General features: G+C 48.1%; 2 protein-coding genes across 5 annotated transcripts; both read left to right on the top strand.

Annotated features, from left to right (window-relative positions):
- Positions 1-503: 503 nt before the first annotated feature.
- PEX11B (peroxisomal biogenesis factor 11 beta) lies at positions 504-6,128 on the top strand. Its single transcript, XM_005898519.3, has 4 exons — positions 504-639; positions 1,433-1,548; positions 1,954-2,155; positions 4,924-6,128. The coding sequence occupies exons 1-4, from the start codon at positions 584-586 to the stop codon at positions 5,324-5,326; spliced, it is 777 nt and encodes a 258-aa protein (XP_005898581.1). The 5' UTR covers positions 504-583; the 3' UTR covers positions 5,327-6,128.
- A 39-nt stretch (positions 6,129-6,167) lies between these two features.
- On the top strand, positions 6,168-23,989 carry ITGA10 (integrin subunit alpha 10). 4 transcript variants are annotated; one of them, XM_005898516.3, is made up of 30 exons: positions 6,168-7,032; positions 8,518-8,629; positions 8,829-8,938; positions 9,522-9,613; positions 9,840-9,954; positions 10,882-11,009; positions 11,183-11,331; positions 12,526-12,676; positions 12,826-12,991; positions 13,126-13,199; positions 13,446-13,590; positions 13,797-13,945; positions 14,182-14,325; positions 14,461-14,664; positions 15,409-15,539; positions 15,948-16,114; positions 16,199-16,341; positions 16,766-16,879; positions 17,082-17,167; positions 17,322-17,463; positions 17,622-17,714; positions 17,876-17,952; positions 18,113-18,199; positions 18,633-18,717; positions 18,886-18,999; positions 19,262-19,342; positions 19,495-19,608; positions 21,589-21,684; positions 21,958-22,071; positions 22,367-23,989. In XM_005898516.3, exons 1-30 carry the CDS (start codon positions 6,981-6,983, stop codon positions 22,430-22,432), a joined length of 3,501 nt encoding a protein of 1,166 aa, XP_005898578.2. In that variant the 5' UTR covers positions 6,168-6,980; the 3' UTR covers positions 22,433-23,989. The 4 variants fall into 4 exon arrangements, 3 of the variants coding, with proteins under 3 accessions (XP_005898578.2, XP_070223134.1, XP_005898577.2); XM_070367033.1 differs by having other exon boundaries at positions 6,169-7,032; positions 10,882-10,973; positions 18,110-18,199; XM_005898515.2 differs by having other exon boundaries at positions 6,175-7,032; positions 18,110-18,199.
- The last annotated feature ends 2,846 nt before the right edge of the window (positions 23,990-26,835 follow it).

Genomic DNA, 26,835 nt, shown 5'->3' with positions numbered 1-26,835 from the left:
CACCTGTCCAACTGTCAGGGGCTTGTAGGGACTAGGAAGGAATCTGGTGCTGACTTCTACTACCGCAGGCTCCTTTAGCCCCCTGGAGCCCTGAATTCGATAGGAGCGTGAGAGTGAGTGTGTGTGTGTGTGTGCTGCGAGTGTCCCGCTGTAAGCACCCTTGGGTCAGGGGCAACCCCATCCTAGTGGTCCTGGAGAGAGCACTGCGGCGCCTTTTCGCTCCGCCCCGACTCCTGCAAGCCTCGCCCTTGGTCCAGAATATTTAAAGAAGACTGTGCCTCTGGAGGCTTGCTCAGGAAATAGAGATCTTCTGATTAGAGAACGAGACGACGGAGACCACGCACACACACACACACACCCTCCACCTCCCCCAGTACGCCCTGCCAAACACACAAACCATGCAGATGTAGCCCCAGAGACAAGTGCTTCTCGTTCTGAAATTACGTTTCAGGGGCCGGCTCCACTCGCTTTATTTTCTGATGATGTTTGTCCCTCGTGCGGCACCGTTGGGTCGTCCGGGAGGCGTGACTAGGGGCGGGAAGCGAGGCGGGAGCGGAGCTGCAGAACGGGTGCTGCCGCTGTCATGGACGCCTGGGTCCGCTTCAGCGCCCAGAGCCAGGCCCGGGAGCGACTGTGTAGGTGCGGCCCGAATAGGAAAGGGGGGCTGGCGGGCGGGCAGAGGAAGAGCCTCGTGAGGCGAGGTCAGTTCACACTACGGGGGTCAAAAAGGGTCAACTCGGGCTACGGGGGCCCGGACGGACCGCGAGGGGCTGATTTGAGCCGGCCGCGAGGCCTTGATTCGTTCCTGCTCGTGAGAAAGATGGGGAAACTGAGGCACGAGTGGGCCAGCGGGGAGGCGGCTCAGGGTTGTGTGTTCACATAAGACCAACACTTTCCTCCCTGGGCGACGGTGGGAGGAGGAGCGTTCTCCCCGTGACAGATAGCGATCTGGACTATGTCTTCAGAGTTAAGGAGGCACTCCTGAGTTCCCTTTGGCCCCTCTACCCTACTGTCACCCACGAGCTCCTCCACGTCCGCCCTGCCTTCTAGTCTTCATTCATCTCAAGGGCCTTAGTTCACCTATTTTGAAGACTAACCTGTTCTTCAGCTATCTCTCACCCCCTCACAGAACATTACACACTCACACTGAGGTGCTTGTGATCTTGCGGTGGTCCTCCTGCCTTCTTCACCGTCCTTTTCAGGCTGCATCATTGTTAAATCCCTTATTTCTTCAATTCGAAGTAGTGTTTCCCAGCCCCTACTAGGCTCCTTTATATCCTCGATGCCCTTTGGAGAAACTAAGATACAGGCCTGAAGAGAAGGAAAGGGAATGGTCTCAAACTGGGAAGGGGGTGATCCATGGTTGCCTTTTGGAGGACATTTTTGAGGGGGAGATAAAGGAGGTCTCTACCTTACCTTACCTCTCCTCCAGGGCTGCCCAATATGCTTGCTCCCTTCTTGGCCATGCACTGCAGAAACATGGGGCCAGTCCTGAGTTACAGAAACAGATTCGACAACTGGAAGGTCATCTGAGCCTAGGAAGAAAGCGTAAGTAACTAGGCCTTTCCTTTTATTACTCCACACTTCTTCCATCCCCAGCCATTATTCCTTAGTCCCTCCTTCCTATTTTTGACCAGTGCCAATTCATCATGGTTTGCCTTATCTGTACTTATCCTGTGCAGGCCTCCCAGCTGAGAAAAGAGAGCAGGGATAAGGTCAGTGAGGGATTGGAGAGAATGAGGCAGATTTGAGAAAGCTAAACTGGGACACAAATTAATAAAAAATTTGAACTAAAAAGGATTGAACTTTCTGCTGTTTTTTAAAAAATTGTTTATTATTGTTTCTATCACTTGCCTGACTTTGATTCTCTTGCTTTCTCTCTTTCTCTATATCTTGCTCTCTGTTTGCCTTTCTACTTTCAAATCCTTGCTTTCCGTTGCTAATCTCCACAAGTTCTACGCCTCGGTAACTCAGCAGATGCCCTTGAGTCAGCCAAACGAGCTGTGCACCTATCAGATGTTGTCCTGAGATTCTGCATCACTGTTAGTCATCTCAATAGAGCCTTGTACTTCGCCTGTGACAATGTCCTTTGGGCTGGGAAGTCTGGACTCGCTCCCCGTGTGGATCAGGAGAAGTGGGCCCAGCGTTCTTTCAGGTTTGATATTCTTTTATCCTACAAGGTCTATCGTATTCTTCATACTGCCTGCCTTGCCTTTCATGAGAGAACGATCTTTTAGGGTCTTCCCAGAATGTACACATCTGAATCACTTGGCTTCCAATCTTCATTTAGATCTTAAACCATCAGAGAATAATGAATGGGGGCAGATGGAAGATGGATGCTCTTTCATGGTGAATGACTAAGATTGGACAAGACTAGATATTAATTATATTGCTTCGATTCTTCTTCTGTCTATACCACAGATTTATGCCCCTCCCTGTCTACACATTCATTCATTCTAAAAATACTTAGTAACTGCTTACTGTGAGCCAGGGAATAAAGCAAAGAGCTAAGTAGATATGGTTCCTGCTCTCATGAAACTTCTAGTTTAGTAGGGGAGTCTGATATTAAAACAAATAATCACCAAACCGAATATTTGTGGGAAAGTATAGGATGTTAGCCCCTGGAGGAGGGCATGACAACCCACTCCAGTATTCTTGCCTGGAGGATTCCATGGACAGAGGAGCCTGGCAAGATACAGTCCATAGCGTCAGAGTTGGACACAACTGAAGTGACTTAGCACGTATATAGGATGTTAAAGCTATATAACAGGGGGAGCTAATCTAGATAGAAAGGTCAGGAAAAAAAGAACCCTTTGAGAAAAATTTTATTTCAGACCTGAAGTCTGAGTAGAAGTTATACAAAGCAAGCAGTAGAAAGAAGAAACAGAAAATAACTCATTCTAAGGCCTTGAGGCAGAAAGACTTCTTGGAATTAAAGAGGTGGAAAGAAAGCCAGTGTGGTTGACAGTATTGAGGAAGGGCATAAGTTCAAACTGGAGAGGTAGACCAGGGCTAGATCATTCATGCAAGGTTGTCTAGGTAATGGTAGGATTTTTTTCATTTAGTTTTGTTTAAATTTTAAGTCCAGTGGTTCTGAGCAGGTATGTGACATGATTCAAATTGCATTTAGAAGATCTGTCTTTCTATACTGTGGAAAATGGATTGCAGTAGCACTAAAGAGGAGAAGATTCTCTAATGTGACCATGAAATGATGTTGGCTTGGATTAAAGAGCAGGCTGGTAGTGAAGGTGGAAAGGAATATGATTTGAGAATAAAATTTTCTGTCTATATATTACCTATATTTGTTTTTTGCTTCCCTATGATTCACTTTGTTATTTACACTATATTGCTTCTTTCCATCTCTGCTTATGTCCTGCTTTTCATCTTTCTCGGTGATTTACAATTATAACAAGGCTTATGGTATATGAGGGGTGGGGGCAGAGGCATGGATAGAATGGTATGGAAAAGCAACTCTAGAAGAGTTTCTATGCCCTGTCTACTCTTTCATTCCATAAATATTTCTTTAGCTCTTACTACGTGCTAGGCCTAAGTCTAGACACAAGGATGCAGTGGTAAAGACAAACAAGATCCTTGCTCCTATGGGGCTTACATTGTAATGGGAAGGGACAAAGACACGGTAAATAAGAAAAACATCAGAGAGTGGTAAATGCTGTGCAGGAAATTAAAATAGGGTCAAGTGATAAGATGGTAAATGGCTTGCTACTTTAGAATGGGCGGTCAGAGAAGACCTCTCTGAAGAGGTGACATTTAAGCTCAGACATGAAGTGCAAGGAAGAGCCAGCCATGTGAAGGTTTCGGAGGGAGAATATTCCAGATTGAGGGACTAGGTAATGTAAAGGTCCTAAAGCAGGAATCACTGAATGGGATCAAAATATAAAAAGAAACCAGTGTTGTTGGAGCCTAGTGGTTGAGGGAAAGAATGGTACAAGATAGAGCGGCAGAGTCACTTGTTGAGTTCTGTAGTATTTTATTCTAAATGTGATAGGAAGGAAACCATCAAGAATTTTAAGAAAGGGTATATTGTGATATACATTTATGCCAGCTGTTATATGAAATTAGATTGTTAGGTGTGGTGGGCAAGAGTGACCATGGGGAAACCAGTTAAAAGACTGAAGCAGTAGTTCAAGCAAGAGATGATGGTTGGTTAGACTAGTGGTCCCCAACCTTCTTGGCACCAGGAACCAGTTTTGTGGAAAATTTTTCCACAGACCAAGGGGGTGCAAGCAATAGGGAGAGGCTGTATATACAGATGAAGCTTTGCTGGCTTACCTGCCAGTCACCTCCTGCTGTACTGCCCAGTTCCAGGGATTGGGGACCCCTGGCTTAGACTATGGTCTGAGTATAATAGATAGATGTGATTGAATTCAGGGTCTATATTAGAGGTAAGACAGTTATACTGAATACAGATCACTGTTTTCAGAATGGATTTAAAAAAATTTTTTTAATGTAGGCTGTTCTTAAGGAATTTATAATCTAAAACATTTGGCAAGCTTGGCTTCTTTTTTATTTTTTCTCCTTTTAACAAAAGGATTGGATTTAAATTATGTGTGTGAATCTTTGAAACAACTGAAGCTGTTCTTTTTTTTAAAAAAGGTTGCATTATTGTAGTTCAGGTTGAATGCCTGTGTGCTAATGGGTTGCCAAGTGGAAAAGTGAAATTTGAGGTTAATCTTGGACTATTTCATGATCTTCATTACTTTTAAACCAAGATCTTAAGGTACACATACATAAACACATTAGTTACAGAAAGATGGAAGGACATTTCTAATGGTAATAACATTTACTTCTGATATTCTAATGTATAATCTGTTGCACTATGAGGGAAAAAAGTTTAGGTGTTCTGTTGGATTTGCTAGGTGGGTATATGTACCCATCCTGATCCTTCTTCCCTGTGTATCCCAGGTACTATCTGTTTTCCCTCATCATGAATTTGAGCCGTGATGCTTATGAGATCCGCCTACTGATGGAACAAGAGTCTTCAGCTTGTAGCCGGCGACTGAAGGGTTCTGGAGGAGTCCCAGGAGGAATTGAAACTGGAGGACCTGGGGGTCCAGGGATTCCAGGAGGAGGTCTGCCTCAGGTGGCTCTGAAGCTTCGGCTCCGGGTCCTGCTGCTGGCTCGGGTCCTTCGGGGTCATCCCCCTCTCCTGCTGGATGTGGTCAGAAATGCCTGTGATCTCTTCATCCCACTGGACAAACTAGGCCTCTGGCGCTGTGGCCCTGGGATTGTGGGGCTTTGTGGCCTCGTGTCCTCCATCCTGTCTATTCTCACCCTAATCTGCCCTTGGCTACGACTCAAGCCCTGATATGCTGGTACAGGATAAGGAGGGGACCTGAATTGGTGAGATGGAATTTTATAGATCGTCCCTGTGTCCCAGCCTCATTCTAACTCCACTCCTTGGTTAAAGTTAAAAATCCAGAGATTTGGGAATAAAAGGAAGGAGCTTTGGGGAAGATGAGATGAGGAAAGGTGATTTGTGAAATCAACTGGATGATTCAGATGTTCAGATCTGCTGGAGCTTTTGTTCTTTTCCTCCTTCATTGCATTGCCTGTGTCTCTCCTGACTCTTCTTACTGTCTCTTAAGTCTGTTTAAGATTCTATCTCTGTATCCCCTTTGTACCTTCTCAGCCCCCTGTCATAGGAATTTAATCAGCAGAATTACTTTTTGGTATGGGAAGTAGAAGGTATGGTCTGTAATATTCTAATTGCCTTCTTCCTTTTCCTCACAAAAGTGATTTGTGGCAGTTATTTTTGCCTCCAGACTCCAGACCATAATTTTAAAGGCTTTGTGTCTCAGTGGGCTCTTCCCACATGCACCAGAAGTACTTTCATGCTTCCTTTTCCTCGCTCATGTCTACCTCACTGCCCTCCCTCATGATTTGCCATTCCCCTTCTTTCTACTCACACCTGCAAATTTCTGCTTACACTTTGATTTCATGGCTTTGTTCTGGCCTTTCCATACCCCTTCTTTGCCTATCCAGAATGATGCTATGTTTAGCATCCTGTAAATATTGTACAATGATTCTGTGTAAATAGCTGAGGCCCAAGCCCATGATGGACAGCAAGCCTTCCAGGTTAGCAGATTAAAGATCAATTTGCTCATTGATATTTGGTCTGGTCCTGTGTGTTCTGGTCATCTGAGGCCCCTATTTCTGTTACTTTGGTTTGGGTTTTCCATGGGATTAACCACTGGCATCATCACCTGCAGACTTTTATTGAGTGTCTACAGTATGTAGGTCATAATACTAAGTGGTAGAGATATAAAAAGCTAAGAGGCACCATGGTCCCAACTGCAGAAGTTTATAACCTAGCTGAGGAGATGAGGGTATAATGATAAAGTAATTATACTGGTTCCACAAAACATACCCCATACCAATTTATGGTTTATATTTCCTCCAAAAGCTGTAATACCCTAGGTAGCATAGGCTAAGAGTCACAAGCAGAACTAAGTGGAGTGGGTGAGTCTTGGTTTGTGGGTGGATTGTGTCTTCACTTGTTCGGACTCTTTGAGTAGTTGGGGAAATGGTATCACTGTTATCAACTCTCATTTTCCATATTCCAGATTGAGATAAATAAGGTTAGGAAGTAAAAAGAATCTATTTCCCAGTCCTGTCTTCTATTCCAAACTCAGGGAAAGCATTATTGCTTCCAACAACAAAGGACAGAAAAAAAGGAATAGAAAGAAATGACAGAAGGTCAAGAGTTATGTTCTCTTTGGAAACTGAGTTGATGCCTCCAGGGGGCAGCACCAAGGCAGAGAAATACACTAAAATCTCTCATTCCTCCTTCCTTGGGCTAGGGCTCCCCACAGTTCCCCACCATCACTCCTCCCATTCCTTCCAACTTTATTTTTAGCTGCCGGTGGGAGGGGGCAGGATGGGAGGGAAAGTAAAGAAAACAGAGAAGGAGAGGGACAGAGGCAGAGAGGACTTCTCACACGGACAGAGAACATCAAGGCATGGAATTCCCCCTCATCCCTCACCTGTTCTTGCCCCTGATGTTCCTGACAGGTGAGGGAGGTTAACTTCTTGGTTTCTGGTGGGAATGGAAGATCCACAGATTTTTGGCCTTGGGACCTTTACGGTTAAAATTCTTTGGGAGTTAGGTGGAGAGGTTAACTGGTTCTATGTTGTGTGTGTGTGTGTGTGTGTGTGTGTACGTATGTACATGCGTGCGATGCATGCATGGGTTTGCGTTCTTATGCCCACACATATGACTGCCTGGCAAAGGCTGAAGCTGTCCACTGCCTTGTGTAATATTTGTGTCCAATTATATAAAACTTTGTCATAAACCTTGGAGTCGACCAAAAAGAAACATGATGTGAACTTCCACGTGGCTAGTCTGATTACTATTACCCGCCCCCACCCCTCCCTAATTCTCCCTATCCTTGGTGGTCTCTGGGCTCCTGAGGCATAACTAGCTAACAGTGTGGTCAGAACTCTGGGTTTATCTAACCAATGAGCTACAGTTACTGGTCATACAGCCCTACCAGCCTCCCAGATGCAGTAAGGCTCACATACAAAATATCTTTCTGAAAATGAGCATGTTTTGAGACAGAGCAATAGCCATTGGTGAAAGTGGTGGTGGGGTGGCCTGAGAGGGGTTACTTGAAGGAGCAAGTCGCAGGGAAAGAAGCATGGGAGGGACAAGAGGCCTGGAATTTTTCCTCATCAGTGCCCTATAATCTTTGTTTCCTAAAATACCAGCTCTGATTTTAAGCGGGTTGGGGTTGGGAGGGAAGAGTTAGCCAGGACATGATTGAGGGGGTCTTCAGAGTGGGCTGAGAGTTAAGGAAGAAATGCAAGCAGGCAGGGGGCATCAGGAGGGGGATGAGTTAGGAAGCAGATGGTGAGAAACTTTGAGAGTGATGGGACCCTTGGAAAGAATGGATGGCAAACCATGTGTGTAGGCAGGCAAGTGGCTCCACCCAGTTAATTGCCACTGAGGTTTCCAGGGCTGGAATCAACCAGAGACCTAGACACTGGAGAAAGAGAGTGAGAGAGTAACAATGATACTGGGAGTTAAGAAGAAACGAGACCCAAACGTGCAGTGTTCTCTAACCTCCTCTTGTTCTCCCTATGGTCCTGGGTTTGGGTAGAATTTGGAAAGAATAGTTTTTCTGGGGCTGCAGAAAAGCAACCCTCACTTGGCCTGGAGAGGAGGATGTGTAGGAGGAATGATGTAGAAAAGAGGAAGTTGCCTCTTCCAGGCATGTCTGTGAATGAGATTTCAAGGATAGGAATGGAAATACAGCTGTGCAACAGCATGGCAGAGGGCCACAGCTTAGACATCTCTACCCAAACACAGGAAGGAAATCATCCTTGCTTGGAGCTCTGAGTGCATGACATTGATGGAGTCCAGGGCAGCTTGTAAGACGAAGGGAGTTAGGCTGAGATCAGTATGTTCCCTTTGCAGCTTCTCTCTGGCTTTTCCTCTGTGTACTCATTAGCCTTTCTGACTGCTTCCTGCTAAACTTATGATCCTGGCCCCCCCAGGTCTCTGCTCCTCCTTTAACCTGGATGTGCATCGCCCACGCCTATTTCTAGGCCCACCGGAGGCTGAATTTGGATACAGTGTCTTACAACATGTTGGGGGTGGACGACAATGGTGAGGAGGAAACCAGAACGCCGAGGGATTGGGACTGGAGTAGAGCTGTTAAAGGGGAGGCAAGGTGGATGGAAATATAAACTAACCTGGTTCTTTGGAAGTGACTGGGGCTCTAGACTTGCCGTCAACACGCCCTTTCCCTCTGGCCTATCTTAAGTGTCATATTCACACTGTGCTTGTATTCATTTCCTCTCCCCAGGATGCTGGTGGGTGCCCCCTGGGATGGGCCTTCAGGTGACCGAAGGGGGGATGTTTATCGCTGCCTTGTAGGGGGCTCCCACAGTGCCCCATGTGCCAAGGGCCACTTGGGTAAGAAGATTCCTCACTCTTCTAACCCCTAACCTTAATATACTAGTGGCTTTGATCCCTTACATCTCACTTCTTAAAAAAAATTTTTTTTTGGATTATAGTTAATTTACAATGTTGTGTTATTTTCAAGTGTACAGCAAAATGGTTCAGTTATACATACACATATATCCACTCTTTTTCAGATTCTTTTCTCATATAGGTTATTACAGAATGTTGAGTAGAGTTCCCTGTGCTATACAGTAGGTCCTTGTTGGTTATCGGTTTTATATTAATAGTGTGTGTATGTTAATCTCAAGCTCCTAATTTGTCCCCCACCCCATATTTCCCCTTTGGTAACCATAAATGTGTTTTCTAAGTCTGTGAATCTGTTTCTGTTTTGTAAACAAGTTCATTTATATAGTTAAAAAAATTAGATTCCACATATGAGTGATATCACACCTCACTTATTCACCTCCATATCCCACACACTCCTTGTTCCTGACTTGATCCTGACCCCTTCTCTTCCTCTTCCAAGATCACCTTGAACTCGGTCACCCCATCTGTGACCTCGTGACCTCATGTTCTTCCACTCCCCTTCTACCAGGTGACCATCCACTGGGAAATTCATCTCGTCCTGCTGTGAATATGCACCTGGGGATGTCTCTGTTAGAGACAGATGGCAATGGGGGATTCATGGTAAGCTAAGGAAAGAGTGGTGGTAGGGTCTCTGAAGATTCGTGGTAGAGAAAAGGGCAGTCTGGCAAGGGAAACTGGTCTATGGGGAGAGGTCAAGGAGTTAAAAACCCTAGAAAGCAAGAAGGGAAATCTCGGGGAGTGGTCTCACTGCCTCCTTTGACAAGGAGCGTATTCTGAGGGTGCCCTCGCAAGCCTGTGAGTAACTGTTTCCTTTACCAATCCCCAGGCTTGCGCCCCTCTCTGGTCTCGTGCTTGCGGCTCATCTGTCTTCAGTTCTGGAATATGTGCCCGTGTAGATGCTTCATTCCGGCCCCAGGGAAGCCTGGCACCCACCGCACAACGTGAGCCAGGAGAAGGGCCCAAGTCCCCAGAATAGGGGGTGCAGGGTGGGAAAAAGATGGGGCTTCAGTGTATGATGCTTGACCAGGGACCTGCATGGCTATCCTCACTGAGACCTAATGTGTGTGCAAAGGCTCCATGTTTCCTAACAGATTAGAATTCAGACTCTTTACCAGGGTATCAAGACTCCATGAACTGATTTAGTTCAGTCACTCAGTTGTGTCCGAACTGATTTAACCAACTTCAGAACTCAACTCTCACTGTATTCCTCCATACCTTACACCTTGACTATAGCCTTCACTTCACTTTTCTTGTATATGTCACCTGTTTTTATACCTCCATCTCCTTTTATTTAAAGTGTTCTCCACCCAGATGCCTTTCCTTATATTCTCCTCAAACATCTCCAGTCTTCAATATCTTCTCAGCTGCTGCCTCCTTTTATTCCCCACCATCAGAACTGATCCTCTATTGTTCTCTCATAACATAAAATGGTGCTAAGTTTCTACTTGCGCTTAATTCCATCTTCGTTGTCTTTGAGTCAATTGTATGTATTCCCATCTTCTCTTTTATTCAGTTCTATATTTATCTAGGACTGGGTAATCTTCCTTGTATGTAAGAAGTGCCTAATAGTTTGAATTAAATATGCCCTCCTGTGACACAGTGGTAAAGAACCTGCCTGCCAGTGCAGGAGACGTGGGTTCAATCCCTGGGTCAGGAAGATCCCCTGGAAAAGGAAATGGCAACCCATCCAGTTTTCTTGCCTGGGAAATCCCATGGACAAAGAAACCTGGTGGGCTATAGTCTATGGGGTCATAAAGAGTCAGACACAATTGAACGACTAACACTTTCCTGTGACCTGTTTCCTTGTTGTCCCCGTGCCCAATATTCTTTGCCCCTCTGTTTACCATCACCATTACCCCTTCTCCTAGGCTGCCCCACATACATGGATGTCGTCATTGTCTTGGATGGCTCCAACAGCATCTACCCTTGGTCTGAAGTTCAGACCTTCCTACGAAGACTGGTAGGGAGATTGTTTATTGACCCGGAACAGATACAGGTAAGAGAAGGCAGGATGGATGGGCATGGAGGGAAGAATCGGGGAGAGAGAAGATAAATGTAGGCAGTATCTTCAGTAGTATCCAGGTGCTCTTCTCCCCTCCCTCACATACTTTCTTCTCCGTCCCCCTGCCCATTACACACACTCCATTAGAGTGCACACTTTATTCTCAGGTGGGGCTGGTACAGTATGGAGAGAGCTCTGTCCACGAGTGGTCCCTGGGAGATTTCCGAACCAAGGAAGAAGTGGTGAGAGCAGCAAGGAACCTGAGCCGGCGAGAGGGACGAGAAACAAAGACTGCTCAAGCAATAATGATGGCCTGGTGAGACAGTGGGAAGGGGAGTTTGGGCGGCCAGAAGGGTCAGGGGAAGGTTTGGAGTGCAATGTGTACATCCCGACACGTGTTGCTTGCTTATGTTTGTTTGCATGCTAATCGTAGGTGAGTCTAAATTGCTCATCATTGCATTCCTCATTGCCTTTCTACAAAGTATCCGTCTGTGTCTCTCCACGTTTCTGCTTTACGTCTGCAGATGGAATTCTGTCTGTATACCTTCACTCCCCCTTTTTTAAGAAAAGATTTATTTGTTATTTGTTTATTGATTGATTGATTTTTGGCTGCTTTGGGTCTTTGTTGCCATGTGCAGGCTTTCTCTAGTTGCAGCAAGCAGGCACTACTCTTCCTTGCAGTGCACGGGCTTCTCACTGTGGTTACTTCTCTTGTGGAGCATGGGCTATAGGGCTCTTGGGCTTCGGTAGTTGCAGCTCAAGAGCACTGGAGCGCAGGCTCAGTAGTTGTGGCTCATGGGCTTAGCTACTCTGTGGCATGTGGAAACTTCCTGGACCAGGGATCAAACCTGTGTCCCTTGCATTGGCAGGCGGATTCTCAATCATTGAGCCACCAGGGAAGCCCCTCACTCCCACTTTGATGTTGGCCCTTGGGTTCTCCACCACTCATGTTCTCATCCATTTTCCAAACTCGACAAAACTGATCTCTGGGAAGACTCCCCTGACCTGACCATTCTTTATTCTATGTGCTGGTGGCTCAGCTGGTAAAGAATCTGCCTGCAGTGCAGGAGACGTGGGTTCATTCCCTGGGTTGGGAAGATCCCTTGGAGAAGGGAATGGCAACCTACTCCAGTATTCTTGCTTGGAGAATTCCAGGGACAGAGGAGCCTGGCAGGCAGGCTACATGTTTCATGGGGTCTAAAGATTTGGTTGCTACTAACACTTTCACTTTTTCCCCCTCACCCTTAATATTTATCCTCCTAAATACAATATTTGCTGAATGAATCTGTGAGTGGATGGATTTTATACTTATTTGCACTGATGATATGCTGCTCTGTATGTTATAGGACACCCCCACACTATGTGCCAGTCTGTATGCTAGACAGTTGGGGAAACGGGCTAAAAGGCAAAAGGTCTGACCTCAGTGAACGGCTGGCAATGTTAAGTACTGGGTATGTGTATCTATCTGCACACATCTGATCACACCTCACTCCCTTGTTTCTCTTCTCAGCACAGAAGGATTCAGTCAGTCCCGCGGGGGCCGACCAGAGGCTGCCAGGCTACTGGTGGTTGTCACTGATGGAGAGTCCCATGACGGAGAAGAGCTTCCCACAGCACTACAGGCCTGTGAGGCTGGAAGAGTGACACGCTATGGGATTGCTGTGAGAATCAACTCTGGATCTGCAAGGATGGAAGGGGGTGGGGATGGTGACACTGAGGACTGGGAACTTAAGGAAAACAGATATTGATAACTTCCCAGACCACTCACAACATACAACTAACAGATTCCACCTTGATCTCCTGACCCCAGGTCCTTGGTCACTACCTCCGGCGGCAGCGAGACCCCAGTTCTTTCCTGCGAGAAATCAGAGCTATTGCCAGTGATCCAGATGAGAAATTCTTCTTCAATGTCACAGATGAAGCGGCACTGACTGACATTGTGGATGCATTAGGGGACCGGATTTTTGGCCTTGAGGGTAACGACTACCCTGGAGAAAAAGGACAGGGCAGGGGGAGTTCTGGGGTATAAGTGGGGTTCTGGAAAAAGTTTATTAGGTCAAAGGAGGAACCATCTTCCCTTATATTGCCTCAATGTTTTCTTACACTCCAGGGTCCCATGGAGAAAATGAAAGCTCCTTTGGGCTGGAAATGTCTCAGATTGGTTTCTCTACTCATCAGCTAAAGGTTGGACAGACTCTGACCGCACCCCCCATGACCCCTCTCAACATCTGACTCCTTCCAGCCTCTAACTCAGACAACTTCAATCCCAGTGCTCATCTACACTGCCCCTTTAACTAATGTCCTTGCTGACCTTCCCATGCCTTTCCAACCGACCCCAGTCTGCCCTCAGTGACCCTCTCACTCCTGGAGAGTTTTTTCTTCTTATTCCCCACTGTCTTTTCAGCGACCCCATCTGGTTCTGCCCTACAGGATGGGATTCTCTTTGGAATGGTGGGGGCTTATGACTGGGGGGGCTCAGTGTTATGGCTTGAAGAAGGTCGCCGCCTCTTCCCACCACGGACAGCCCTGGAAGATGAGTTCCCCCCTGCATTGCAGAACCATGCAGCCTACCTGGGTGAGTAGCAGAGAGCTGCAAAGGATTAGAGGGTGGCGGGGAAAAATGCTTCCCCAGTGGGGGCTATCAGGTACTTACTGCTAACTCATGCAGTTTCTCACTGATCTGCTACTTTCCTTGAGACCCCCTTCTGTGCCTTTAGGGAACCATCCTACTCTGACCCCATTTTCTTTCCCTGTCACCCCTAATTCCTTGTCCACTTCTAGGTTACTCTGTTTCCTCCATGTTTTTGCGGGGTGGTCGCCGCCTCTTTCTCTCAGGGGCTCCTCGGTTTAGTCATCGAGGAAAGGTCATCGCCTTCCAACTTAAGAAAGATGGGGCTGTGAGGGTCGCCCAGAGCCTCCAGGGGGAGCAGGTAGGGCATCCAAGGTGGGGGGGGTGAGGCCCGTGGGTCCCCAGGGACTCCAGGCTGCTGGGGGAGGGACTCCAGGCTGTGGGGGAAGATGGTGAAGGGGCAAGAGAGGGGCCTTAGAAATGTGTAATGAATTCTGGTTGTCAGGGGTCTGAGGACCAGATCGGCAGGTCCTTCCCACTTGTCCATAATCTTGCCTTCCTTTTCCCCTGGGATCACCACTGCCCACCACTCTCCAGATTGGCTCGTACTTTGGCAGCGAACTCTGCCCATTGGACATCGATGGGGATGGAACAACTGATGTCTTACTTGTGGCTGCCCCCATGTTCCTGGGGCCCCAGAACAAGGAGACAGGACGTGTTTATGTGTATCTAGTGGGCCAGGTGAGACTTACTGGGATGCCTTAGAACTTGTCTGTGGGGGGTAGAGGAGGGAGGGGAGGCACACACATTTGAGGGCTGGCCGACAGGTCAGGACTCTCTGATCAACACCTTCGGTCTTCTCCTCACCACCACCAGCCATCCTTGCTGACACTCCAGAGAACACTTCAGCCAGAATCCCCCCAGGATGCTCGGTTTGGCTTTGCCATGGGTGCTCTTCCTGATTTGAACCAAGATGGTTTTGCTGATGTGGCTGTGGGGGCGCCGCTGGAGGATGGGCACCGTGGAGCCCTGTACCTCTATCACGGGGCCCAGAGAGGAGTCAGGCCGCGTCCTGCACAGGTCAGAAGAGCCCCAATGAAGCAGGGGCATGGTGAGGGGAAGGGGGTACACACCCTTTTCTTATCATTGTTCCCCTGGGCTTGAGACCCAAGCTGAACAAGTGCCTTTTTTTTGGTTGTTTATTTTTATTTATTTATTTTTGGCTGGGCCGAGTCTTTGTTGCTTTTGTAAGGGCTTTCTCTCATTGTGGTGAGTGGGGGCTACTTTTGGTTTAGGTGCTTGGCCTTCTGACTGTGGTGGCTTCTCTTGTTGCGGATCACAGGCTCTAGGCTCTCAGGCTTCAGTAATTGTGGCCCACAGGCTCAGTAGCTGTGGCTCACAGGTCCGAGTGTGCAGGCTTCAGTAGTTGCAGCACGCGGGCTCAGTACTTGTGACTCTTGGGCTCTAGAGCGCAGGCTCAGTAGTTGTGGTGCATGGGGTTAGTTGCTCTGCGGCATGTGGAGTCTTCCCGGACTAGGGATTGAACCTGTGTCCCCCGCATCAGCAGGTGGAGTCTTATCTACCTGGGAAGTCCAACAAGTGCCTTTTTTTTTTTTTTTTTTTTTTTTTTTTTTTTTTAATCAGTAGTCAAAAACGTGAGGCAATGGGGGCAGGAAACATATCACTATACTAGCGACTCCTGAACACACACAAGTTTTTTTCCTTCCTCCTCATGCTTGAGGGGAGAATTAGAAAAAGCCGGATGGGAGGCCTCAGAAACCAGGTGTGTGAGTCCCTGTTCAGTCTCTCCTCTCTCCCTCTCAGCGGATTGCCGCTGTCGCCATGCCGCAGGCCCTCAGCTACTTTGGCCGAAGTGTGGATGGCCGGCTGGATCTAGATGGTGATGACCTGGTCGATGTGGCTGTGGGTGCCCAAGGGGCAGCCATCCTGCTCAGGTGAGCAGTCGCAGCTCAGGCAGCAGTGGACAACATGGCACAGCTGTTAAAAGCAAGGGCTTTGGAGTCACAGACTTACATCTGGCTTCTTGATCAACTTACTCTGCGCCTCCATTCTCCTAGTTTATAAAATGGGAATAATACCTATACCTGCCTTATAGGCTTGTGGTGAGGATTAAATGTGATAATCCGTACAAAGATCTAAACACCATGCCTAGAGCACATGGCAGGTGCTTATTGAATATCAGCTATTAGCTTACTTGTGTCCAAAGGTTCAGGGGAGGCTGGCTCGTGTGTCGCCCAGCTCCTTATTCTTTCTTTTGACCTCAGGGAGGCAAATACTGGAGATCACCTTTCTCTAAGGGCTTTCCTCCCATGTCTAGACTTTTTTTCCCACCCTGTTCCCAGCTCCCGGCCCATTGTCCGCCTGGCCCCTTCACTAGATGTGACCCCGCCGGCCATCAGCGTGGTTCAGAGGGACTGTAAGCGACGAGGCCAGGAGGCAACCTGCCTGTCCGCAGCCCTTTGCTTCCAAGTGACCTCCCGCACTCCTGGCCACTGGGATCGCCGATTCCGTGAGTGACTGGGCAACAGTCCAACCCCTCCCTGCCCTAGTCTTGGGACCCCTCTCCACCCGCACTCTTGCCCACCCCATTCAGATGTGCGGTTCACAGCATCGCTGGATGAGTGGACAACCGCAGCCCGGGCAGCATTTGACGGCTCTGGCCAGAGGCTGTCCCCTCGGCAGCTCCGGCTCAGTGTGGGGAACATCACTTGTGAGCAACTGCACTTCCACGTGCTGGTGAGGAGTGGGCAGGAACTGCTTGGCATCAGGGCCTGGGAGTGAGAGGAAGGCTGCATCAGAGGGGGAGATTCTGTTGGATCGGCAAGAAATCTCAAGTGGGAAAAGTGAGAGAGTTCAGACTTTGGAGGCAGGCTGATCTGGGTTTGAATCCTGCTCTGCCATTTAGCACCTGTGCATTCTGGCAAGTCGCATCACCTGCAAACCTTAGTTTCCTTGCCTGAAAAGGGGAGATTAATAATAACAACGTTAAAGGAGTTGTCTTAGAATTAAATGTAATAGTATTGATAAAACCTTAGGACAGTACCTAGCACACAGGAAGTTCTCAGTAAATGATCAGTGTAATTATCACATTCTACCAAGATTCCTGGGTCGTCCTCCCTTACCCTGGTTCCCCATGAGCCTTCACTCTGGTTTCTCTCAGGATACGTCAGATTACCTCCGGCCAGTGTCCTTGACTGTGACCTTTGCTTTGGACAACACCACAAAGCCAGGGCCCGTGCTGGATGAGGGCTCACCCACCTCCATCCAAAAGCTGGTCAGCAGTGCCAAGCCCCGCTCTGCCCCCGCGTCACCACACTGCGCTTCTCAGGGAATTCAAGAGAAAGGGGTGGGGGCAGACATGAGATCACAGTGGGATCTGACCTAGGCACCCACTCTTCTCTTTTCACTTGTCCTCCAATCCCATTCCTTTCTCCCATGCCTTCCTCTCAGTCCTCAGCCCCTTCTCTCTCCTCTAGGTCCCCTTCTCCAAGGACTGTGGCCCTGATAATGAATGTGTCACAGATTTGGTACTTCAAGCTAATATGGACATCAGAGGCTCCAGGTGGGATGGACATGAACAGGCCAAACCGGGCTGACTTGAGACAAACCAGAAGGGACTTGAAGGGAGATGGAGGGTTGTTTCTTGCCCAGGGAAACAGAAATGAGACTTCTGGCTCCCCTTCAACTCTGGGCTGCCCTTTATCCACCACTCCTAGGAAGGACCCGTTCGTGGTTCGAGGGGGTCGGCGGAAAGTGCTGGTGTCAGCAACTCTGGAGAACAAGAAGGAGAATGCCTACAACACTAGCCTGAGCCTCAACTTTTCCAGAAACCTCCACCTATCCAGTTTCACTCCACAGGTGCCCTTGGGGAAGGGAGTTCAGGGGAATCAGGGAAGGAGGAAGACAGTTGGAGTGCTGGCTATGAGGGCCTCTGGGAAAGGCTGTGTTTAGAGGCTGCAGGCAAGAGGGCAGTCGCAGCCCCAGCACGGCCTTCACCCTGCTTCCTCTGCTCTCAGAGCAACAGCCCAGTGAAGGTGGAGTGTGCAGCCCCCACCCCGCATACCCGGCTCTGCAGCGTGGGGCATCCTGTCTTCCAGACAGGAGCCAAGGTGAGTCAGGGCCTAGGATGAGAAGGGGGCTTTGAGAGATCAGGGGCTGGAATCTGTGGGGCCTGGGAGTTTAGGGAAGGAGGCTCACAGATGGGCTCCCATTCCTCTGTAGTTGTCCCATGAAGAGAAACCTACCATGTCCCCATGTCCCTTGCCCCTAGGTGACCTTCCTGCTAGAGTTTGAGTTTAGTTGCTCCTTTCTCCTGAGCCAGGTCCTTGTGAGGCTGACGGCCACCAGGTGAGAGGAGTGGGCGTCTCCTCCCAGCCCTCTCCTGTTAGGTCTTGATGGGGGTGGTGTGGGAGTGAGAATGGGGGTGGAAGCACCATGACTCCCTCACTCCAGAGAAGGGGGTCTGAGACAGGGCTGGGATGTGAGCCTCCCCTTGACCCTACAGCAGTAGCCTGGAGAGAAACGGAACGCTTCGAGATAACACAGCCCAGACCTCAGCCTACATTCAGTATGAGCCTCACCTCCTATTCTCCAGGTATGGCTCAGCTCCTCACTGGGACCCCATTCGGACCCCAGACTCGTCCTCTTTATGTTCGCTCCCTCTCCCTCCATGTGCTTCAGTGTTTCTGAACACCAAACCCCTGGGTTGCCCCATCTTTTTGGCCTTAATCCCACTCATGCTAAACCTTCTCTTTTAAGCATTTCTCTTTCCTAGGTATGGGTATACCTATACATCCTAGTTGTAGGGCTTTGCTGGGCCCTGGGGGCTGGAGCTGGGGTGGTGAGATGTGGCTATAAAGTTTATGCCAAGTCTGTGTCATATGTCATTTCTGTCTTTGCCGTGTACCCCCATATCTTTATCCATGTGCTGGCCCTTCTTACCACGAATCTGTCTGTGTGCTGATCGTGTGCCCGTGTTTCTGTGTCATGGCTGTGACCATGTACTTCCTGACTTGGTGTCTACGCAGTGAGTCCACTCTGCACCGCTATGAGGTCCACCCATATGGAACCCTCCCAGTGGGCCCTGGCCCCGAATTCAAAACCACTCTTAGGGTGAGAAGCCAGAGGGGCCTTGGCATGAGCAGAGGGATGGAGAGGAGTCCTGGGAAAAGGATGGGAAGGGTCTCTCTTAGATTTCAGTGGCATCGAGGGTAAAGCGGAATAGGTGAGGAAGGGTCTTTCTCTGTCTCTCACCTCTTCCTTTTCCAATCCTCCTTTTAGGTTCAGAACCTTGGCTGCTATGTGGTCAGCGGCCTCATTGTCTCAGCCCTCCTTCCAGCTGTGGCCTATGGGGGCAATTACTTCCTGTCACTGTCTCAAGTCATCACTAACAATGTGAGTCTGGCCTGGGGGCCTATGGAACCCTGCCACCTTGATCTGGCGGACTCCCTCAGCTCATCTGCTGGGTCTCTGCTCTCAGGAATCCTCCCTCTCTGGCGAGGAGGGGAATTTCTTTTCCATATCTACCTTCTTTGAGAAGAAAGAAAGGGATTACCCAGGGAAGAACTTCAAGAGTGTGGGTGGTGTGCTCCTGCTCAGCCTGGAGGGGCCGGCCTATTGCCATCCAGGGGATCCCTCAAGTTTGCTCTTCCTCTAGGCCAGCTGCACAGTGCAGAACCTGACCGAACCCCCAGGGCCCCCTGTGCATCCAGAGGAGCTTCAGCACACAAGCAGGCTGGTATGAGTCACAGCGGGGTGAAGAAGGTTTCCAGAGCAGGAATGGAGGGATGAACGGTGGAGTTCAGAGCTTTGGGTGGAAGGTAGAGCCCGGAGTGGGGCATGGGGATTGTTCCCCCTCCAGGGTCCTGATCTGTCTCTCTCTTCTGATAGAATGAGAGCAATACTCGCTGCCAGGTTGTGAGGTGCCACCTTGGGCGGCTGGCAAAGGGGACCGAGATCTCTGTTGGACTACTGAGGCTGGTTCACAATGAATTTTTCCGGAGGGTAAACGTTTCCTTTTCTACTACTCTCCCCTGCTGCTGCTATCTGGAACTTTAGCATAGGCATTTCGGAGACAGACTCATGTTCAGGTTTGAGCTTTGACTCCTACTAGCAAAGTTATTTCATTTTTCTAAGCTTCTTTTTCCTCATCTCTAAAATAAGGAATAAAATATCTACTTCATGAGGTTGTTGTAAAGAACAAACTAATGAGATGCACTCATTCAAAGCTAGTTACTGTTCTTGTATTTTCCTCCATTTATCATCTCTTAGTGTTATTATCTGGAGAAGTCAATGGTACCCCACTCCAGTACTCTTGCCTGGAAAATCCCATGGACCGAGGAGCCTGGTAGGCTGCAGTCCATGGAGTCGCTAAGAGTCGGACACGACTGAGTGACTTCACTTTCACTTTCCACTTTCATGCATTGGAGGAGGAAATGGCAACCCACTCCAGTGTTCTTGCCTGGAGAATCCCAGGGACGGGGGAGCCTGATGGGCTGCCGTCTATGGGGTTGCACAGAGTCAGACACGACTGAAGCGACTTAGCAGCAGCGGCAGCAGTGTTATTATCACTAAGATATATAGGATACTTAAATTCAATCAATCCATCAAATGCCTACTATATAAAAGGCCCTGTGTTATATATATATTCCCCTGTGACTAAAGAGAATATCCCCAACATTTAGCATCATGGCTTCCCAGATGACACTAGTAAAAGGTTCCCAGGTAAAGAACTTGCCTGCCAATGCAGGAGACGTAATATATGCGGGTTTGATCCCTGGATTGGGAAGATCTCCTGGAAAAGGAAATGGCAACCCATTCCAGTATCCTTGCCTGGAAAATTCCATGGACAGAAGAGCCGGGCAGGCTACAGTCCATGGAATTGCAAAGAGTCAGACATGACTGAGCATGTCTAGTTAACTCATTATACTGATTTAATATATTTTCATTAAATGAACCAGTAAAGAGTTGATATTACATGTAGGATATGCATGGAGGGTAGTGGGAAGTGATATTGTATAGTGAAAAGGATCTAAATTATGAAAATTCTTTAAAGCTGAGGAGTTGAATTTAACATGATAGGTAGTCAGGAGTCAGTGTGAGTTCCTTAGCAGGGCAATGACATCTTAATTATAACAGCTGTTATAGTACTAGGGGTTTATATTGTACTTTCCTATGTGCCATCTACTTTGAATAATATAAGATCCCTGGGATGTAGGCATTTTTCAGGAAAGTTAAGTCTGACAGACCATCCTTCCCTAAGTCCGGTTCTCTCTTTATCTCTCTTTGGTATCCTTTTTTCATTCATTCATTTACTCTTTTAACAAAGGTTTATTGAGAAGTTGTGCTAGGCACTAGGGACACATAAGTTACTAACACTTGACCTCAAGGATTTTATAGTTCAACAGAGATGAAAGAGAAATAAGCAGAATATTATAACCTAGTCCAGGGTGATGGGGATTAGCAGGAAACACTTTTCTACTTCCCAGAGGGGACGACATCTAAACTTCAACCTGAAGGAAGGGTAGGAGTTAGCCAAAAAAAAGGGGTTGAATGCATTTCAGGAGGAGTAGAGCACCCAGAGTCTATGAAGGGCCACAGGCTTTCCATCTGTTACCCTTCTTCTCTTTCCCTATCGCTCTCCAACCTTTTCCTCTGGTCTTGAGGGTCCTGGAAGTTATCCCCCAAGCCTCATCTTTGCCATTAGGGTCCTGAGACCTGTTCCACCTGATGATGTTGTTGTTGTTAGTTGCTAAGTTGTGTCTGACTCTTTTGCAACCCCATGGACTATAGCCCATCAGGCTCCTCTGTCCGTGGGATTTCCCAGGCAAGAATACTAGAGTGGGTTACCATTTTCTTCTCTAGGGGATCTTCCTGAACCAGGGATCGAACCTCACTCTTCTGCATTGGCAGGCGGGTTCTTTACCGTTGAACCACCAGGGAAGCCCAGTCATGGCTCACTTTAAATCTCTTTCCATTCCACAGGCCAAATTCAAGTCTCTGACAGTGGTCAGCACCTTCGAACTGAGCACTGAGGAGGGCAGCGTCCTATTGCTGACTGAAGCCTCCCGGTGGAGCGAGGTGGGGCTGGAGACTGAGTTTGAGAGCTGTGAAACTAGCAAGGGTGGCGATAGCATCAGGGTACCCGTGAGCTTGTTCACAACAGGGGTGTCTTCATTAGGCAGCATTCAGGGAGTCAGAAGTGGTCAATCAGAATGGTGGATCCCCCTGCCTCCATTCTGACCTGTTTCTTCCCTTTTATTCTTCTGTTTGGGGGCTGAGTTTGCTACAGTGTGGGGTGAAGCTAACTGGGCAAAAGGGTGCAAGTAAAAACCAGCGCTCCTCTCTATGCAGAGCCTCCTGGAGGTGATTCAGTCCCGCCCTGTCCTCATCTCTCTGTGGATCCTCATTGGCAGTGTCCTGGGAGGGCTGCTCCTGCTTTCTCTTCTTGTTTTCTGCCTTTGGAAGGTAAGCACTGCTGAAGTGGACAGTATGGGGCATGGTGCCCATGAGTTAAGATAGCCTTCATTACAGCAGGGAAAACTGGGTTTGTGCTGGGCAACTAAGCAGGCTGTGGGTGTCTCCAGATCTCCTTCACTGTCTTCCACGAATCTTAGCTGAATTAAACCAAAGCCAAATAATATAAATTTGAATCTCATTTTTGGAAGCAGAACAAAACTGAAGGCTTCAGATACCTCTAAGGGCCTTTGGCAGGGTCTCCAGGCAGGGCATTTGGTGACGACTCTTATCTCTTTCCCTACAGCTTGGCTTCTTTGCCCGGAAGAAAATCCCCGAGGAAGAAAAAAGAGAAGATAAATTGGAGCAATGAACGTAGAATAAAGTCCATAAAGACCTCTCTTGCAGCTTCTCCAAAAGACTTGCCTAAGAGCAGAAGTTTGAGGGCTCAGATGGTGCAAGAGGAAGAAAGCCTCTGGACTGTCTCCCCAGACCTGCAGCCTGACTTGACTTTTGAGTCATGAGGATGCTGCTGGCAAGAGATGAGGCCTCACCTCAGACAAGAAGGGCTGGCACTAAAACCAGGAACATTCCCACCCTGTGCTTCCCACCTTGTGATCCTGGCTCCAGAGCTTACACTGGGGCCTTAGTGTAGGGCCCTTTTTTCCCCTGTCCCTGAGAATCAGCATTTTTTTGCCTAGGTCCCTGACTTCTTTCAGATTCCCACACTACATCCTCTCTCACAGTTTGGAAAGGACGAGGGTTATCTTCCACCATTCCCCCACCTCTCACCTTCCTGCCTTCTCCCCACTCCACAGGAGCGCGCTGACGTTGGCTTGCACGAAGTAAAGTCAACATCTGCTGCTTTCCTGTGGAGTCTGGTGATTCAGAGGGCCGGATGGGGAGAGTCAACAGGAAAAAAGGAGGGAGGAGGAAAAGCCACAAGAGACATTCTGTACAATTCCAAGAAACAGAGAAGTCTTTAGACAGGCAACTGCCATTCCCCCTGAAACCTGAGACTTTCGTGGTGCAGTCGCCTGCGCTTGCCCGCCCTCAGGTGCTGGTGAAAGGGAACTGCTCCAGGCCTGCTGGGCAAGGGTTTCCCAGCTCTGCAGCCTTCCCTGGGAGCAAAGCCAGGGCTGAGTCCCAGATTCTCTGGAGCCAGGGGCCCCCATGTGGCTAGAGCTGGAATAACAGGGAAGACTGCATGCCCCTTCTCAGGCCGCACACCCTCTTGAGCCCTCCTTGGAGCCTCCTTATAGAAACTAGAGAGAAGGGACAGGATTGCTGCTTGATGGTAGGAAACCCTTTCACCTTACTAGATTTGGGAGGCAGCAGCTCCAAGGGGTCTGAACAAGTGGGGTCTGAATTAAGGAAGAAACTGAAGGTGGCGGCAAGAGGTCTCTGGGAAGCCCCTTACCTGTTTGGCACTGGTTATATAGCACAAATAGCTCCTAGGAAATATTCCAGCCATACCTTGTGAGGCTTCTCTGGTGGCATCAGTTTACCAGCCCTTGCTTGATGTTTACTGGAAATTCCCAAGTTAATTTCTATCTCTGAACAACCCCCACCCCCAACTCTCCCTTTTTGGTCATGGCCAGTAAAGAGAAGTGGATTCTCCTTGACAATTGGGTAACTTGCAGTTCTTTGCAACCAAGACTCTGGATACCAAAGTCAGATACTGGTTTCCAGAGAGCAGCTCTGACAGCCACTTGAAGAATCAACACCCATTTACAGCCAAGGAGAGAGGGGACCTGACCAGGCAGTTGACTAGCAGCCACAGATTATCCTCCAGGGCTGTTCTTGAGATCTGGTCAGAGGGTTTATTTTGACTTGTCTCTGACCTTTTACAGACAGCATTGTCTCTGTTTCCTAAAAAGGTGGACAGTTTATCAGATGGTCAGAACAAATAAAGTTCAGTATCAAATGACTTCTGGTTCTTCTTGAGTTCCCTGGGATATAAACTGCTCACAAATTGTGAGAGGTGGAGCCTTGATTCACCTGAGACCCTATACAGTTGAGTCCCTGGAAGATGAAGTTATGAAGGATTTGAAGTGATTTCTGTGACTCTCCTACTGGAGATGTGCCCTAGCCTCCTGCAATCCTCACCTGCTTACGTGAGCATAGAGTGTAAAATGTGTAGGTTTGGTTTGGTAAGCACATACACCTAGATCGAAATTCCAGGTCTGCCATTTATGAGCTATATGGCCTTGGGCAAGCCATGACTACCCTGAGGTTCAGATAAGAGGCTGTGTAGAACAGTGGTTAAGAATGAAGACAGACTTGAATTTAAGCTATACCACTTGAAGGGCTTCCCTGGTGGCTCAGTGGCAAAGAACTCATCTGCGAATGCAGGAGATGCGGGCTCGATCCCTGGTCCAGGATGATCCCCTGCAGAAGGAAATGGCAACCTGCTCCAGTATTCTTGCCTGAGAAACCCCATGGATAGAGGAGCCTGGCAGGCTACTACAGTACATGGGGTTGCAAAAGAGTTGGACCTGATTTATTGACTAAACAACATACCACATAAAACCTGTTGGACATTGAACAGATTTAACTTCTCTAAGTCTTTACTTTCTTGACTTTAAACTTATTAACGTTCAGACTTCCCTGGTGGTCCAGTGGCTAAGACACCATACTCCCATTGCAGGGAGCCAGGGTTCAATCCCTGGTCAGGGAACTAAATCCCACATGCTACAAGTAAATATCCCACATGCTGCTACGAGGATTGAAGATCCCGCAAGTCACAGTTAAGACATAGCTCAGCCAAACAAATATTTTAAAATAAATGTATTAGGATTGTGAGAACTAAATGAGGTAATCAAGTAAAGTGAACGTATAGTAAGTACTCAATAAATCGTAACTACTGTTATAAAAATAATTTGTTATAACCTACCCTACATAACCTGCATTGTGAGGACTGAGGAGGTATATTGAAGCACCAAGTGATGCTCATGATCTGGTGACTTGCCTGCTCTTCACAGACTCTCCAGATTTGTTTTCCTATGTGTTATTATCTCCTGCCACTAAATCTTACCCTATGCCTCATCCCCTTTGAAATAAGCCCTCAAGTCCAGAAAGACGATAATTAGGTGATTAACTTAAGGTTCTAAAGGTAGAAATCCGATTGACTAGATTTCTTTAGACACCCAGGGTTCTTCTGTTATCCTCAAGGGACATGGCTGCTTCAGCAATAGGCTTCTAGAGACCATGTCTCTGTCTTTGTTGCGTAACCCTGAGAACAGTGGCTGTTCTAGCTTATTCAGTTCAGTTCAGTTCAGTCGCTCAGTCGTGTCCAACTCTTTGCGACTCCATGAATTGCAGCACGCCAGGCCTACCTGTCCATCACCAACTTCCGGAGTTCACTCAAATTCATGTCCATCGAGTCGGTGATGCCATCCAGCCATCTCTTCCTCTGTTGTCCCTTCTCATCCTGACCCCAATCCCTCCCAGCATCAGAGTCTTTTCCAATGAGTCAACTCTTCACATGAGGTGGCCAAAGTATTGGAGTTTCAGCTTTAGCATCATTCCTTCCAAAGAACACCGAGGACCAATCTCCTTTAGAATGGACTGGTTGGATCTCCTTGCAGTCCAAGGGACTCTCAAGAGTCTTCTCCAACACCACAGTTCAAAAGCATCAATTCTTCGGCGCTCAGCTTTCTTCACAGTCCAACTCTCACATCCATACATGACCATTGGAAAAACCATAGCCTTGACTAGACGGACGTTTGTTGGCAAAGCAATGTCAGGCAGGACAACCATTCTGTGGCAAGCTGGTGTTATTTTGTAGCTGGAGGATCCACGGTGGCTCTCAGCACATAGGCTATCATTTCATCAACCTTTATGGAACACACTGTTTCTGGGTCAGGGACTGAGGCCATGGTTATGTTGACAGATTTCCCCTCCTTATCCCGAGTCAGCCCACAAAGGGAGATGGATATCCTCAAAGACTGGTTCATCTCATTCTCTCTCCACGATTAATATTTTTCTCCACCTAGAGATCTCTCTCTTCTCTGCTGCTCAGCTCCAGGATGGGACTTTCTCTAACTCCAATCTATTCTTCTATAAGCCTGTTACCTCTTCGTTTGAAGCACAGCCAGTTTGAGAAGCAACTGTAGAACAACAAGCTTGCCTCAGACACACAGAAAGGTGTTGCTCAATGTTTCTTATTGTTGTTCCTTTGTTCCTTCATTCATTACTTTGTTTATTCACTCATAAGACGTTAAGCACCGACGAGAGAGGATGAGATGGCTGGATGGCATCACTGACTCGATGGACGTGAGTCTGGGTGAACTCCGGGAGTTGGTGATGGACAGGGAGGCCTGGCGTGCTGTGATTCATGGGGTCACAAAGAGTGGGACACGACTGAGCGACTGAACTGATGTGCTGCTGCTGCTGCTAAGTCGCTTCAGTCGTGTCCGACTCTGTGCGACCCCATAGACGGCAGCCCACCAGGCTCCCCCATCCTTGGGATTCTCCAGGCAAGAACACAGAAGTGGGTTGCCATTTCCTGCTCCAATGCATGAAAGTGAAAAGTGAAAGTGAAGTTCGACCCTCAGCGACCCCATGGACTGCAACCTTCTAGGCTCCTCTGTCCATGGGATTTTCCAGGCAAGAGTACTGGAGTGGGGTGCCATTGCCTTCTCCAAATATGTGCTAGGCAATGGGAATAATATAAAATGCAACCTCTACCATCAAAGAGCTCAGTTTAGTAGGGGAAACAAGCATGTAAACAAATAATGGCAAATACAGAGAGCTTGTTGCTGGACAACAGTC

The sequence above is a fragment of the Bos mutus genome, chromosome 3 (genome assembly GCF_027580195.1).
Source record: "Bos mutus isolate GX-2022 chromosome 3, NWIPB_WYAK_1.1, whole genome shotgun sequence".
Taxonomy (NCBI): domain Eukaryota; kingdom Metazoa; phylum Chordata; class Mammalia; order Artiodactyla; family Bovidae; genus Bos; species Bos mutus.
Note: the sequence above shows the minus strand (reverse complement) of the source record. Positions and strands in the feature narration are given on the sequence as shown.

Excerpts from the sequence above, each read along its gene's own strand:
- ITGA10 (XM_005898515.2), top strand. The coding sequence starts at position 6,981 with ATGGAATTCCCCCTCATCCCTCACCTGTTCTTGCCCCTGATGTTCCTG. Across the intron at positions 7,033-8,517 it reads GCCCCTGATGTTCCTGACAG|GTCTCTGCTCCTCCTTTAAC; the intron begins GTGAGGGAGGTT and ends TGGCCCCCCCAG. Across the intron at positions 19,609-21,588 it reads ACAATGAATTTTTCCGGAGG|GCCAAATTCAAGTCTCTGAC; the intron begins GTAAACGTTTCC and ends TCCATTCCACAG.
- PEX11B (XM_005898519.3), top strand. The coding sequence starts at position 584 with ATGGACGCCTGGGTCCGCTTCAGCGCCCAGAGCCAGGCCCGGGAGCGA. Across the intron at positions 640-1,432 it reads GCCCGGGAGCGACTGTGTAG|GGCTGCCCAATATGCTTGCT; the intron begins GTGCGGCCCGAA and ends CCTCTCCTCCAG. Across the intron at positions 2,156-4,923 it reads TGGGCCCAGCGTTCTTTCAG|GTACTATCTGTTTTCCCTCA; the intron begins GTTTGATATTCT and ends TGTGTATCCCAG.